The following is a 13,089-nucleotide window of genomic DNA, read 5'->3' as shown; positions in this document are numbered from 1 at the left end:
CACAGAGGCGAAGGGACCCCTGTCCACATCTGGCCCATCCTCCACGGGCTGAGTTAGAATTTTAGGAACTTTTCCATTTCTGTGCTGAAGTTGGGATAGCAGATCTCTCTGAAGTTGTTCTTAACCATCAAGCCTCTCCTGCCTAACATATCCACAAGCCCATCTGCACAGTTTACAACAGGCATTAAGACACCACAGGGAAGGCAAAGATGTCTGCTGAGCTCCTGTGCCCTGTGCCAAGGAGCACTTGGGACTTCCCAGCTCGGACTGGATCACGGTGGCCTCCTCAGCAGCATGCTCAAGTAGCCATGAATGTCCACCCGGCAGCCCATAGAGGGGAGCCTCTGTGCTTGGCCAGCAACCCACATCTCCAAACTGCCCGCGACCTATGACAATCTAGCTCTGGACAGGGAGCCAGATTAGTGGCCTCAGCAGGGAGAAGGCAGCAGGCCTAGTTGTAGACTTCACAGTTGTGACTTTATGAGGATAATCAGGACTGTTACAGTACTCTCAATTCAGCATCTGGGTCAGGGACATTCGTCTACAATTATCCAGTCAGAAACTCTCTTATTTTAAAAACTCCTATTTTCAAATAATAGGTGATAATATATGTTTGGTCCTGGACCTTTGTAAAAAATGAGATTTAATTGTCCACCAGTGTGTGACCTGTTAAGGAAAGAGCTTGACCTGCTGATATTCTGCATCAGCTCTGCACTTCTGAATACATTTTGTCCACTAAAATCGATGCCTGTAGATTCTGGTGAGATGGAGGTTGCAGAGAGATGGGCGGGGGGTGGTGATCACTAAAGCCCCAGACTGACTTCACATGTGGAGGACAGTGACAGAAAACCAGGTCCCTTTGCTTCTAATAGCTGCAGAGGTTAAAATATAGACATATTTAATAGTAATGAGTACATTTAAATGGCCAAATAAAATTTATCTTCAGTAAGCAGAAGATTTTTGTTTTATTGAGCTCATTTTTTCTCTGTTCTTATTTAATTATAGACTAAATTCATATAACTTCTAATTTGTCTCTAACCATTCTGAAATAATAATAGTTTTAAAAAGCATTGTGAAGATGAATTTATTTTAGAAGATAGGCTTAATTATTAATTAATTTTAGTGGTTATTAATTTTAAGGTTTAATCCATATTTTCCCTCTAGGTTTTTCCTGACAAAACTTAACTTTACCTGAGATCAAAATCAAGAGATAGAGAAGTCATCAAACCCTTCAGTGATATAACTAGGAATTGATCTGATTAACAGACATCTGTGCTTAAACATTTGGTTGACAGAAGACTGGTTATTTGTATTCTTGAACTTTTATGAATGTTTTGTGACGTTCTTGTTTGTAGATGTCCTCCCATTCCCTCACCCCTTCCCCAGGTGACAGGGGAATGGCCGGCTCCTGTGGGTGTAAGCAGGTGCGCCCAGTCCTGCAGCAGATCCCCTACACATGCTGGAGGCGGGGCGTGCAGGGCGGAAGAGGCAGTCTCTGATCCTCAAGACACACTGAACCGTGGAGGAGACAGGCATGGAAGGTCACCCACAGCCATGCAGCCGTTGGTTGATGGGATCGGAGTGAAATGCAGACCCCGTGAGCATGAATGCCCAAGTTCCAGAGGCACTGGCTTCCGTACTTCCTGGGCTCACCCTGAGGCAGCATCTCCCGGGAGCCAGGCGGGCTTGGCGAGGGCCTCGCTTCTCCTCCTGGGGACTCAGCAGCGACATACCTTTCGCGTCTGCCTTTCTGGCATTACTTGCTGAGGAGCCTGGCAAAGCTGCCGCATGCTCCTGAGAAGGCTGCGGGGCCAGTGAAGGAGACGGGCGACCTGAGGTCCCCTCCTTGTCCCTGGCAGCCTACTGTGGGGACCCAGATCTCTCCCTGGCTCGGCAGCGCCAGGACCTCTGCATTTTATGTTCTGTGGCATGGGGCTCTTTGGAAAGGAAGGCTGTGCCTGCCTCCTTCCTAGATGCAGTGCTTCTCCTGAGGCGTGGTGTGCAGTGGGTGGGCTGTGGCCCTGGGCCTGCGACCTGAGCAGCTGAGCTGTGGGTTGCGCCGCCGCCTTCCACGCTGGGCACCCGGCGCTGCTGACGTCCAGAGGGGCCTCCACCCCTCCTCCCACAAACACATGTGAAGAGATTTTCCAGGTGGGCTTCTGGCCTCAGCCTGCTTCTCCTCCTTCCAGCCACACACGTGGCACGCTGGGCCAATGTCGGACGTCTTCAGAGGCAGCGGCACTGACTGGCAGGTGGTGCTTGCGGGGACCCTGAGGGTCTCCTCTTTCGGCCCTTCTCTGCTGGCTTCTGGTTCTCTCTCAGGCCCGCTCTCCCCACCCCCTCACCACTTCTGCTCAGCACCATCTCAGTGCCGTAACCACCGTGCCAGCCGCTCCCTGGCCAGCACCCTCGACTTGCTGTTCACCAGACCACCGACTGGCTCCCAGCCACTTGGCACAGTCTCCTTCTTGGTGTGGCGAGCTGACCGGTCACAACCCTTCGGTGTCCCTCTCATGGCTTTGGCCACATGGATGGTGTGGTTACTTCGCCTGCTTGCCTCCCACATGGCTGGAGGAGTGATTCATTCTTGATCTCATTTCAATAATGAATTTGAGGCCATTTCTTTAATAATGCTCACTTGTTGCTGAGTGCCAAGGAGCTTGGGATTCCAGCCAGAGAGCCATTTTAGAAGCTGTTCTCTTTGGACTCTCGCTATCCCAACACTGACGCTGAGCATACAATTTAATGATAATAAGATCTTGATTCGACGTGGTGTTGCTTTTCACAGTCCCTGGGAAGAGCGTGGTAAAGGAGGAGAGCTGGGGAGGACCTCCGAGCCCAGGCAGGCCTCCCCTCAGACCCGCGGGGAGTTACTCAGCATTCCGAGGAGGCCTTTTTGTCTCCAGGATTAGTATCAATCAACAAGTACTTTTTAAGCTCCTGAGCTGCATTAGGCACTGTCGAGATGACACGGAGGTGAAAACACAGGCTGAGATGCAGGAAGCCCTATCCTCAATCAACCTTGAGGACACGAATGTCACAGGAGACCATAATCAAGGGAACACAAACCAAGGAGACGAAATTAAGTATCCAGATTTATGAGCAGACTAGCAGCGTCACCCGGCAACTCAGGCTGTGGTCCGCAGTGGCTTCGGAGAAGACCCAAGGACTCCCTTTCTAAGTCGGGCCTCTGTCCTTTGGGCAGCCTCCACCGGGGAGCTCCGTTTCCACAGGCATCACGTGAGCTGGACCATGAACAGTGACGGCTTGAGCTGACAAGGGCAGGGAGCAGCGTGTTCAGGGGTGAGCCACAAGGAGCAGGAGCGGTCAGGAGAGCCCTCACACAGCCTGGACGGGCAGCCACACACAGCACCCATCCTCGTCCACACCAGCCTCTCTCCCCAGCCTCCCACGACTGACCAGGAGAGAGGAAACTAACCCAAGCTCCAATCTGTGGCTTTAAATGGTTTTTAAGTGTTTGTTTTGTTTTATTTGCTTACTACACAGACACTCACTCAACAAGTGAACTAGCAATCAATAATTAAGCAATTAAGCTAATTAAGCAATCAAGCAATTCCGTGAGCTGACAGGAAGGGAGGCCTGGCTACCAGATTAGAGGACTGGTCAGCGAGGGCAGCCTCCCTGCATCCTGAGCCTGTGCCTAAGGGGCATTGGCCTGCTGGTCCCCCTCCGGTCTCCAAAGGCAGTGGGCGTCTCTGTGGTCTGACTGTACCCCGATATTGAGTCCACCCCAGAAAGATGCTGGGAGGCTGACCTCACTCATCTAACCTGATGCCATAAAGTAAATGTTGTTTTTAAGAAATACTCTCTCAACTAGATCAAATCACTGAGGCTCCTGGGAATCTACGCTTCCCCTGCTCTCCCATGGTCGCTTGGGGATGGCGTGTCCTGCGCTCTGGCCTCCTTTCTTGGGTGCTTCTTTTCAGCAGAAGGAACTTGCTGTTGGTGGACTTGCCTCTGCTGGAAACCCAGGAGTGCTCGCTGGGTACTCTCTTCAGGAAGGTCCTGGGCTTGAGCCCAGTGCCCGCACAGTGTCCCTCACCTGCTCCACAGCACTGAGGCCACCCCAGCCCTGGCAGGCGCCCCGCTCTCCACAGGCTCAAACCACAAGGCGTGAGGGGCTCCAGGAAGCGTTAGCCCACACGGTGCCCTGTCCAACCAGGCTGAACTGTCCCCAGCCTCCAGATAAGACAGGCCTGGCAAGAGCCCTGCCCTCAGAGCTTCCCTCACTCTGACCCCCTTCTGTTCTTCCTTTCCCCTCCCGGGACTGCAGCACTGAGGCTTTGCTGTTGAGGAGGGACAGCCGTCCTGTCTGCATGGGAGACCAAGATCGAGCTCCTTCGGGATGAACTAGGGAAATAAAGGAATCGAGTAACTTACCTGCACGACAGTCTCCCTTTTCTCAAATTCTGCTTGCAAAACTTAGTTCTTCTTGCAAAAATCAGAACCCGCCTGTGCGCTTTCTCTTTGTGCTCCTCCTCTAACATTGCTCTTCTCCACTCTCCCTTAAGCACACCGCCCAAGGCTACCCGGCAGCCCACCCCAGGCCAAGGTGTTCCCCATCAACAAGGGTGAAGTCCTTATGTGTGGAATGCAACAGAGTGACAATCTTAACATTCTTAAAAACATCCTCGAGGGTAGAGGAACTCCTCTGATGGTACAGGAGCAAGCAGGGTCTTGGGGCTTAGGACAGTGAAGGAGGAGTCTGAGGAACAGAAAGGAGGCTGGCCAGGAGGGCAGGAGGCGTGCAGAGGCCGCTGGGCTGCTGGTGGCTTCTAAAGGGAAGTGGGGTAGGGAAAGCAGCTGGGAAGGGCAGGATGCCGGGGTGGCTGTGGTGTATGAGGAGGAGACTCGGGAGCCGCCAGGAGTCAGCGAGGCCAGGTGGCTCCGGCTGCATGTACCATCTGTGTGTTGACCTTGGGCAGTTTCCCTTGAGTCAGCGTGCTGGTCTGTGAAGCAGAGGAAATGACACCTGCCTCACAGCTTTGCTGTGGGACTTGACTGTGACAGGGCCTTGCCTGAGGACGCCTCACGTGCACCGGGTCCTTGTAAGGTCCATTCCTGCTGCTGGGAAGCTGTGGTGATAGTCCAGCAGAGATCTGGGAGCTGGCGACAGTGATGGGAATGGTGAGGAAGGGTCCAGCGCGAGCAGGAGAGTAGACAACCTTGAACTTGCAAACCTGAGTGGCTGCGATGCAATGCTGGGAGGGGAGCTGGGCTAAGGCAGAAGCCTTGGGTATGTCAGAGGGATCAGGCCGAGTTCAGGTGGGGACTCCGGTGGACACAGGTGTGTGGAGCGCCTGCTCTCTAAGGGGCACTAGGATGGACGCTGTGGATAATGAGAAGTAGAATACGCTTGGCTCTCCAGGAATGTGTGGAATTGGGGCACAACGAGGGGGACTCGGTGCTATCTTAACAAGTTAAATAATGTCATTGGGTTTAAAACACATGGCGTATAAAAATAATTGGTTTAAAATTTACATAAGAAATTAAGAAGGAGGAGAAAGACTATCAGGAATCTGGGATGAAAGTGATGATATTTGAGGAATTTTAGATCTAAAAGGAATTCCTGGGCATCCTGGAGAGGGAGAGTTATATAGTTTATATCATCAGATTAAAGGACCAAACCCACCTGGAGAGAAGCCAGTGACACTGTTCCTGGTTGATGGTGGCCCTTGCATCCTCATGACAGCACAGGGACGGCTAGAGTGGAAAAGGCTTCTTCTCGCTGCCATTGCACTTTCTGAGAAGAGGCCATAATCGCAGTTTCTGAGAAGAGGCAGTAAGTTTCTTTTTTTTTTTTCTTTGCCTTGCAGTCCTGGGTTCTGAACGCAGGGGCACTTTACCACTGAGCCACCTCCCCAACCCTTTCTATATTTTATGTTGAGTCAAGTTCTCACTGAGTTGCAGAATCTGGCCTCAATCTTGCAATCCTCCTGCCTCAGCCTCCTCCTGAGTCACTGGGATTACAGATGTGTGCCACCACACCTGGTGGCAGTCAGTAAACTTTTTAAAATACTGTTCTTTGATAACCGTGAGGCGTGACATAAGTTGGTCACTGGTGAAGGCTTTTCTGCAGGCTGCTTATTTGCTACCATAGGTAGCCTCCTGGGGATCACATTTTAAACAGTAACAAGGCACGGAGGAAGTACACTCATGGAGGGTTATGTGTCCCTGGGCCTGTGCTGCTCAGATGCGTTGATTCTGCTTTGGTCAGGGGCAGGGTGGCCAGTGTTTGATGGCCCCATAACACCATCATTAGCTTTATACAGGCAGTTCCCAGTTTCAGCACGCATAGAAATTGCAGAGGATGCTCATTTAAAATACATATTCCAGGGCCTCACCTGAGAGATTCTGATTTAGTTAATCTGGAATGAGACCTAGAAATCTGCATTTGAGCAGGCACTCCGAGTAATCCTCAGGCAGGTGGTCCTCAGGACACTCGGAGAAACACTCCTAGAGGGCAGTCGACTCGATGGCAAAGCACTGAGAACTGAGGTGTGTTGCCTGTACTTCCTCCTCTGATAGCATGGGGCTGTCCCCAGTGGAACGCCAAAACACTTCTCAGGAAGAACTTCTCATCTGCCTAAGTGTTTGGCAAAAAGCATAAAAAAGAAAACCTTTTTGTGCCTTAAAATCTATGACCAGTGTTAGTCATCTCTGCTGCCAAAATAAAATATCACGGGTTGCTTACAAACAGATTTATTGGCCAGCACCTGTAATCCCAGAGGCTCAGGAGGTTGAAGCAGGAGGATTGAAAGTTCAAAACCAGCCTCATCAACTTAGCAAGGCCCTAAGCAACTCAGTGAGATCCTGTCTCTAAATAAAATCCAAAACTGGGCTGGGGGTGTGTCTCAGTGGTTAAGCACCCCTGAGTTCAATACCCAGTACCAAACAAAACAAACAAAACACCTGATTCATGTTCCTCACAGCTCCGGAGCCTGGAAGTCTGGGAGCAGGGTGCGGCGTGGTCCAGTTCTGATGAGGGCTCTTTTTCTGATGTGCCCCTGCAGGGGGGGCCTGCTGAGAGCGTGCTCCACGCATCCTTCAGGGTGCCAGCCCCACAGCAGGAGCCTCATCCATGACCCGGCCAGGCCTGATAACCCCCAGAGGCTCTGTTTCCAAGTGCTGTCTCATCAGGGTGTCAGTGCTTGCCTTCTGGAGGGACACGGCTCAGTGCCTTGCAGACAAAGTGCCAGTCATCCACGCCTGCCCTGGCGAAGGGGCTTGCATGGGGCCCTGTGCCCCCTGACTCTAGGCCAGGGGACTCCAGTGCTTTTACCAGCAAGAAGTCCCTGCAGAAGTTCCTCCCTCCGTGCTGAATGAGTCGACCCCTGCAGGGGACCTGCGGGTAGGAAGGTTCCCCGGGAACAGCGTTGGAATGCTAACACCACTGGAGCCAAGCGTCCTCCCCATTACCCGTTCCTGTCTCATTCTCCCGCGAGAAGAGCTGTGGGTCCAGAAGAGCCCCGGGCAGCCATGGTTACGCCCTGTGGATGGCTTGTGTGTCCATTCGGTTCAGATGAAGGAAGCTTCACTTGGTTCTGGAGGGAAAGCGGGGGTGGGGGAAGGGGGAGATGGACTTCCTATCATGGATTCGTGGATGCGACAGGAAGATAAGCAGCATCAAGGCCGCTCTCTTATTGTGAAATAGCGGTAGGATTTGCTGACTGAGAATTCTGACTTCACACTTAACTCAGCGTTAGAATCTTCTAAAGACGGAATAAAAATGACCAGTGTGACTCGGATTGTGTAGTATTAAGATGACACATTTCAGTTCAAATATACAGTGTGGAGGTATAGACGCTAAAAGAAGAATAAATGGCAGGAAAAAATGTCAAAATACTAAGAAATTTAATACACAATGTGAGGTCCACAGGTAATGGAGGGAATGTACCTGGGATTCCGGAGAAGCAAGTAGATTTTAGCTGCTCTCAGACACACGTAGGTCGACAGTGTGAGATGACAGGTGGGCTCCCTTGCCTCCTCTGGCAACTTTATACTGTGGGTATCCCATGCGGAGTCTTCTAGACCTTAAATATACACAAGGAAAGTGTTATTTCAAACAGTTTTAAGTAGTAAGAAATGCAAAGAAAAAATTCATGAAATAGTCATTTCCTAGTGTCTTTTAGAGAAATTGTGGGTTTTATAGGTGGCTTTCTTTGTAGATAACAGTCATTAAACTATCCCTTCCATTAGGATGTGACGCTTTAATATGAGTTTCCCCCCCCCAAAATAACCCATCTGAGTGTAGACTGGAATTCTGCAGTTACATACCCTCTATATACATATTCTCCCCTACTGGCTTCTTCTGTTACTCATAGTTAATGCTAATGTATTAACACTGGCAAGCACTAAATTAATCTTTCATAACAACATGAAAATCCTAGCCATTTGAAGAGTACCAGTCATAGCTGAATAGTAAAAATATTAACCCAATGAAGTCAATATGATTAATGGTAATAAAACATACTTATTATAATAATGTTTACAAGTTTTGTTTAAAATCCTTCTCATAGAATTTGATCTTGAAACAAAGTTTGCCATAAGGTTCAGCATAAGGAACATCATGTCCCAGTTCTCACCCACCTGAAAATCATCACTGTGTCAACACACCAGCCTGGACCCCACCAGTCCCCCGTTCCACTCACCACACACCTGAGCCCACACGTCCATACTCGGTCATAATAGCCAAACTCACACTAGGCTGCAGAAAGACTGTAGTGTAATGCCTGCCAATAAGTGCCTGAATTTAAAACATTTTTGTCCATTAAAGGATTTAAAGAGAAGCGTTAGAACAATTTTATTTTTAATACAAATATTCAAGTTACAATTAAAACTATTCAAAACACCAAGAGGGTTTAAGTGAAAGACAGAAGTTCCCCGTCCACTCCAACTCCTCAGTTTCACTGCCCATGGCCTCAGAGCTAACTTGGGTGCAAAGCTTCTTGTGTTACTTTCTAGAGATTGCTATAAATACAGGTATATATGTGTGTGTGTGTGTGTGTGTGTGTGTATGTGCACATATATAAATGTGAACATATAAATGAATATACTTATTTAATTTCAAGAGCTGTGAACAGTTAGGGCAGGGTGCTAGTCACAGCGCTCTCTGTCCTGTATAAGTTAAAAGCTTCTCTGGGGTCCTCTTTGGTGTCCTCTGGATCCCCAGGTCGGCCTGGCTCATCTGCCTTGGTTCTACCTGGAAGCCTTCTGCAGAGTGGAGGACTGCATGAGGATCAGTGACTGCCTGTGGCTCTGCCTCGGAGAGGCTCCTCAGCTGAGATGTCCTCCCCCAGCTCCCAGGGAAGCCAGTGTCCTCTCCAGGGACTTTTCAGCCCTGAATATGATTTTCTCAATGGTCAGAGCTATTTCTGGAATGTATTATCAAAATAAAGCATTTTCCTTTCCAGTCACTTTTAACTTTGATTTGTTTGCTTCAAAAGGCAGCAACGTGGGGGGGAAATGCTTTATCTGGTACCTTTTGGTGCAACTCATCCCAAAAATACCCTTAGACTTTTAAAGGAAAGTTATCTTGAGTGTTTCAATCAGCAGGAATGCTGGAAACTGGGTAAAGGTAAAGACATGGGTTTGTACAATAATTGTGCAATATTTCAATAGCCACTGAAACATTGGACCAATCATTGAGATACTACAGACAATCACAATGTAAAATTATATTATTATTTAGCATCATTTTTCAGAGACTCAGAACTTCTAAAAAAAGCTTTTCATTCATGAGATTTTGAGCAAAATCCAGAGAACTTGATAAATTTTCATTTTACAAGGATAGTAAGGAAGCACAGAGAATGAATTTATTTACCCAACCTCATAAAAATGAAGATGTAAACTCAAATCCCTGCACACATCAACTAATGATATGACTTTTATAATGCAGTCAGTCAAATCTTACCTAGTGCGGTTGGAATTCAGATTTCAGTGCACATTATTCTAGATGTTCAGTTAGTACCTAAATGCTTTATTCTCAAAGTAAGACTGGGGATTTTTAAAACAAATCAAACCACAGCCTTTTAGTTCAAAAATGCAAATATTTTGCACTAAATAATTCTCATTACAGGACAATTATTTTCAGTAAAGTAAGCAGGAATCCATACTTGAATTTTGTATTTGCTAAATCTTGTCTGGGTCATTGAAAAAGATGAACCCTGTGATTTATTTGGAGGGAGGGGGGAGGTCCCCTTAAGAGAAAAAGTTAGAACCATTATCTTGCAAGATGAATGCTTGGCCTAAGTACCAATCTGTGTGCGTGCGTGTGTGTGTGTGTGTGTGTGTGTGTGTGTGAGAGAGAGAGAGAGAGAGAGAGAGAGAGAGAGAGAGAGAGAGAGAGAGAGAGATTCCATTAAAGGTAAAAGCTGTGACTTGAGAGGGTTGCTGCGTCCGGATGCCTGAGTACACGAGCTTCTTCAGTGTTCAAGCCTAGCGCTTCCGTGCCAGGGACTTGCAGCCTCTATTTCCACGACTCTTAAGAGCAGGAGACAGGGTAGGATGGATGGGGAACGCCAGCGTTACCAGGGTCACCATGGAGCGGTGGGTGGGTGGAAATTGCTTTTACTCTTATTTCATCTGAACGGCGTTTTCTAGGGCCGGGAGCTTTCCCTCTGCCCCTAGGTCCAGTGCCCACATTAGATACAGCTTACCTTGCGGCTGCGTCCTGTGCAGCTGGCCTGGCGGTCGGCGGGCCACTCTGGTGCGTGGGCGACCGCAGAGAGCCCGGGTTCCACAGCTGTTCTGTCCTTGCCACCTAGGTCCATGGAGGGGAGCCCGTCCCTGAGGCGCATGACGGTGATGCGCGAGAAGGGCCGGCGCCAGGCGGTGCGCGGCCCGGCCTTCATGTTCAACGACCGGGGCACCAGCCTCACGGCTGAGGAAGAGCGCTTCCTGGACGCAGCCGAGTACGGCAACATCCCGGTGGTGCGCAAGATGCTGGAGGAGTCCAAGACGCTGAACGTCAACTGCGTGGACTACATGGGCCAGAACGCGCTGCAGCTGGCCGTGGGCAACGAGCACCTGGAGGTGACCGAGCTGCTGCTCAAGAAGGAGAACCTGGCGCGCATCGGCGACGCGCTGCTGCTGGCCATCAGCAAGGGCTACGTGCGCATCGTGGAGGCCATCCTCAACCACCCGGGCTTCGCGGCCAGCAAGCGCCTGACCCTGAGCCCCTGCGAGCAGGAGCTGCAGGACGACGACTTCTACGCCTACGACGAGGACGGCACGCGCTTCTCGCCCGACATCACGCCCATCATCCTGGCGGCACACTGCCAGAAGTACGAGGTGGTGCACATGCTGCTGCTGAAGGGCGCGCGCATCGAGCGGCCGCACGACTACTTCTGCAAGTGCGGGGACTGCACCGAGAAGCAGCGGCACGACTCCTTCAGCCACTCGCGCTCGCGCATCAACGCCTACAAGGGGCTGGCCAGCCCGGCGTACCTGTCCTTGTCCAGCGAGGACCCGGTGCTCACGGCCTTGGAGCTCAGCAACGAGCTGGCCAAGCTGGCCAACATCGAGAAGGAGTTCAAGGTGAGCCCTGCGCACCTGCCCGCGCCCGGGCTGCTCCCTGGGCTTTCTGCACGCGGCTCCGGAAGCTCTAGAATCGGTTCCACCTAGCGGATTTTAAGTCACCAGGGAACGGGAGTCTCCTTCAGAGCTGATGTGATTGTTTTCCCCTTGTCAGTGGTAGTGCTGTGGTATTCGCTTTGGGGATGTGTATATTCTGGATCCCAGCTACAATGTGGTGTCCCTCTGTGTTCTGGGTAAGCGTTAAATAAAACTCAGGGCCTCTCCACCCTCTTTTGCAAAATAAGATTTGGCGTGACCTTCTCCTTCCCAGAGTCTTGCTCCTATTTTGCAGTTAGTTGCATGGTGACACCCAACACAGATGTAGTATTAGTTTTTAGCTTTTTTTTTTTTTTTAATTCTGGGGGTGCGGGTGGGGGAGCCTGGTCCCTGGAGGAGCTGTAATACCAGGTCCATGATTGGAGTGGATGCTTCTATTCCTTCCCTCTGCAGTAATATTAGTTTTGAAAGCCCTGTTAATGGGCCCAAGCGTTTTGATAGCCCTTTACAATCAAAGATCAAGAGAATGATATAAAACACTATTAAAATCATTTCCTTAATGTGACTAATGCCTCTCCCTGAATTCTGCAAATGTATATCCAGAGGGTGAGGCATAGTGTCAGGTCAACACAGAAACACAAGGACAACCAAGTGGGTTGCCTTAATGGATTTTTGTTGTTGTTGTTGTTAATGAGTGAACATTTTTATTTTGCTTTAATGGACTTTTTAAGTGAGTGAACTTTTTTTCTGGACCTAATTTGCAGACAAGCGGTATTATTTTTATAAAAATTATATACTGATGATAGACTTTTTCTCATTGCTGCATCCTCCTATGCATTTTGAATGGTTGTAGCTATTAAGCCTAGGGCACAAGTATATTTCATACTTCTGAAAAAAATTAATCAAACTCTTCAGCAGGTTCTTGTCTACCATTTTTCACCTAAGAAAATGTAAGCACCAAATTCTTGAATTATATTCTGGGTGCTGAGTTAATCTTTTGGTTTAGTGTTATGGTATCAGATCGCAGAAAGAGTGGTTCTTCTGTCTTTCACATCTTAATATTATTTTTCACATTTAATTGAGATTTATTCATCTGTAACTAGCAACATAATTCAGGCCAAGGAAAATCTATTTTCCTCTGGGGTTGCAAGAAAATGGTGGGAAAGTGGTTTTCTCCCCTGCTTTCCAAACACACCAAATTTCCTACCTATTCATGAAACTTCACTGGATCCTGGTAGAGATCTGGCCTTAGGGTAATCTTGTTAATTCATTTAATTTTTTTTTTTTATGATGCAAAAGCTAGACATATTTATTGTAAAATATTTTCAGAAAACATGGGAAAATACGAAGAAGAAAATGAGTATCACTTTATATCTACTCCCTTTGAAGACATTTATTATGTGGTAATTGAAAACATTTGTTTCCTTGGACCCAAGATGAAAGTCTTTAGACAGAACAATTTGAAAACTTTGAACCGGCTAGAGAGAAAGTAGA

At 48.8% G+C, this 13,089-nt stretch overlaps 1 protein-coding gene across 7 annotated transcripts in view; it reads left to right on the top strand.

Annotated features, from left to right (window-relative positions):
• The window catches only part of Trpc3 (transient receptor potential cation channel subfamily C member 3), a 58,955-nt gene that overhangs the window by 6,615 nt on the left and 39,251 nt on the right, over positions 1–13,089 (top strand). For 5 of the 7 annotated variants that reach the window (XM_047566763.1, XM_047566762.1, XM_047566761.1 and 2 more), the window contains exon 2: positions 10,788–11,559. In XM_047566763.1, coding sequence (XP_047422719.1) covers positions 10,788–11,559 — 772 coding nt within the window. Of the gene's footprint in view, positions 1–4,970; positions 5,149–10,509; positions 10,523–10,787; positions 11,560–13,089 lie in introns of those variants that run through there. The other 2 variants (XM_047566764.1, XM_047566765.1) reach the window with 2 other exon arrangements.

Source organism: Sciurus carolinensis, chromosome 10 (assembly GCF_902686445.1).
Source record: "Sciurus carolinensis chromosome 10, mSciCar1.2, whole genome shotgun sequence".
NCBI classification, from domain to species: Eukaryota; Metazoa; Chordata; class Mammalia; order Rodentia; family Sciuridae; genus Sciurus; species Sciurus carolinensis.
This window is presented reverse-complemented; position numbering and strand designations above follow the sequence as displayed.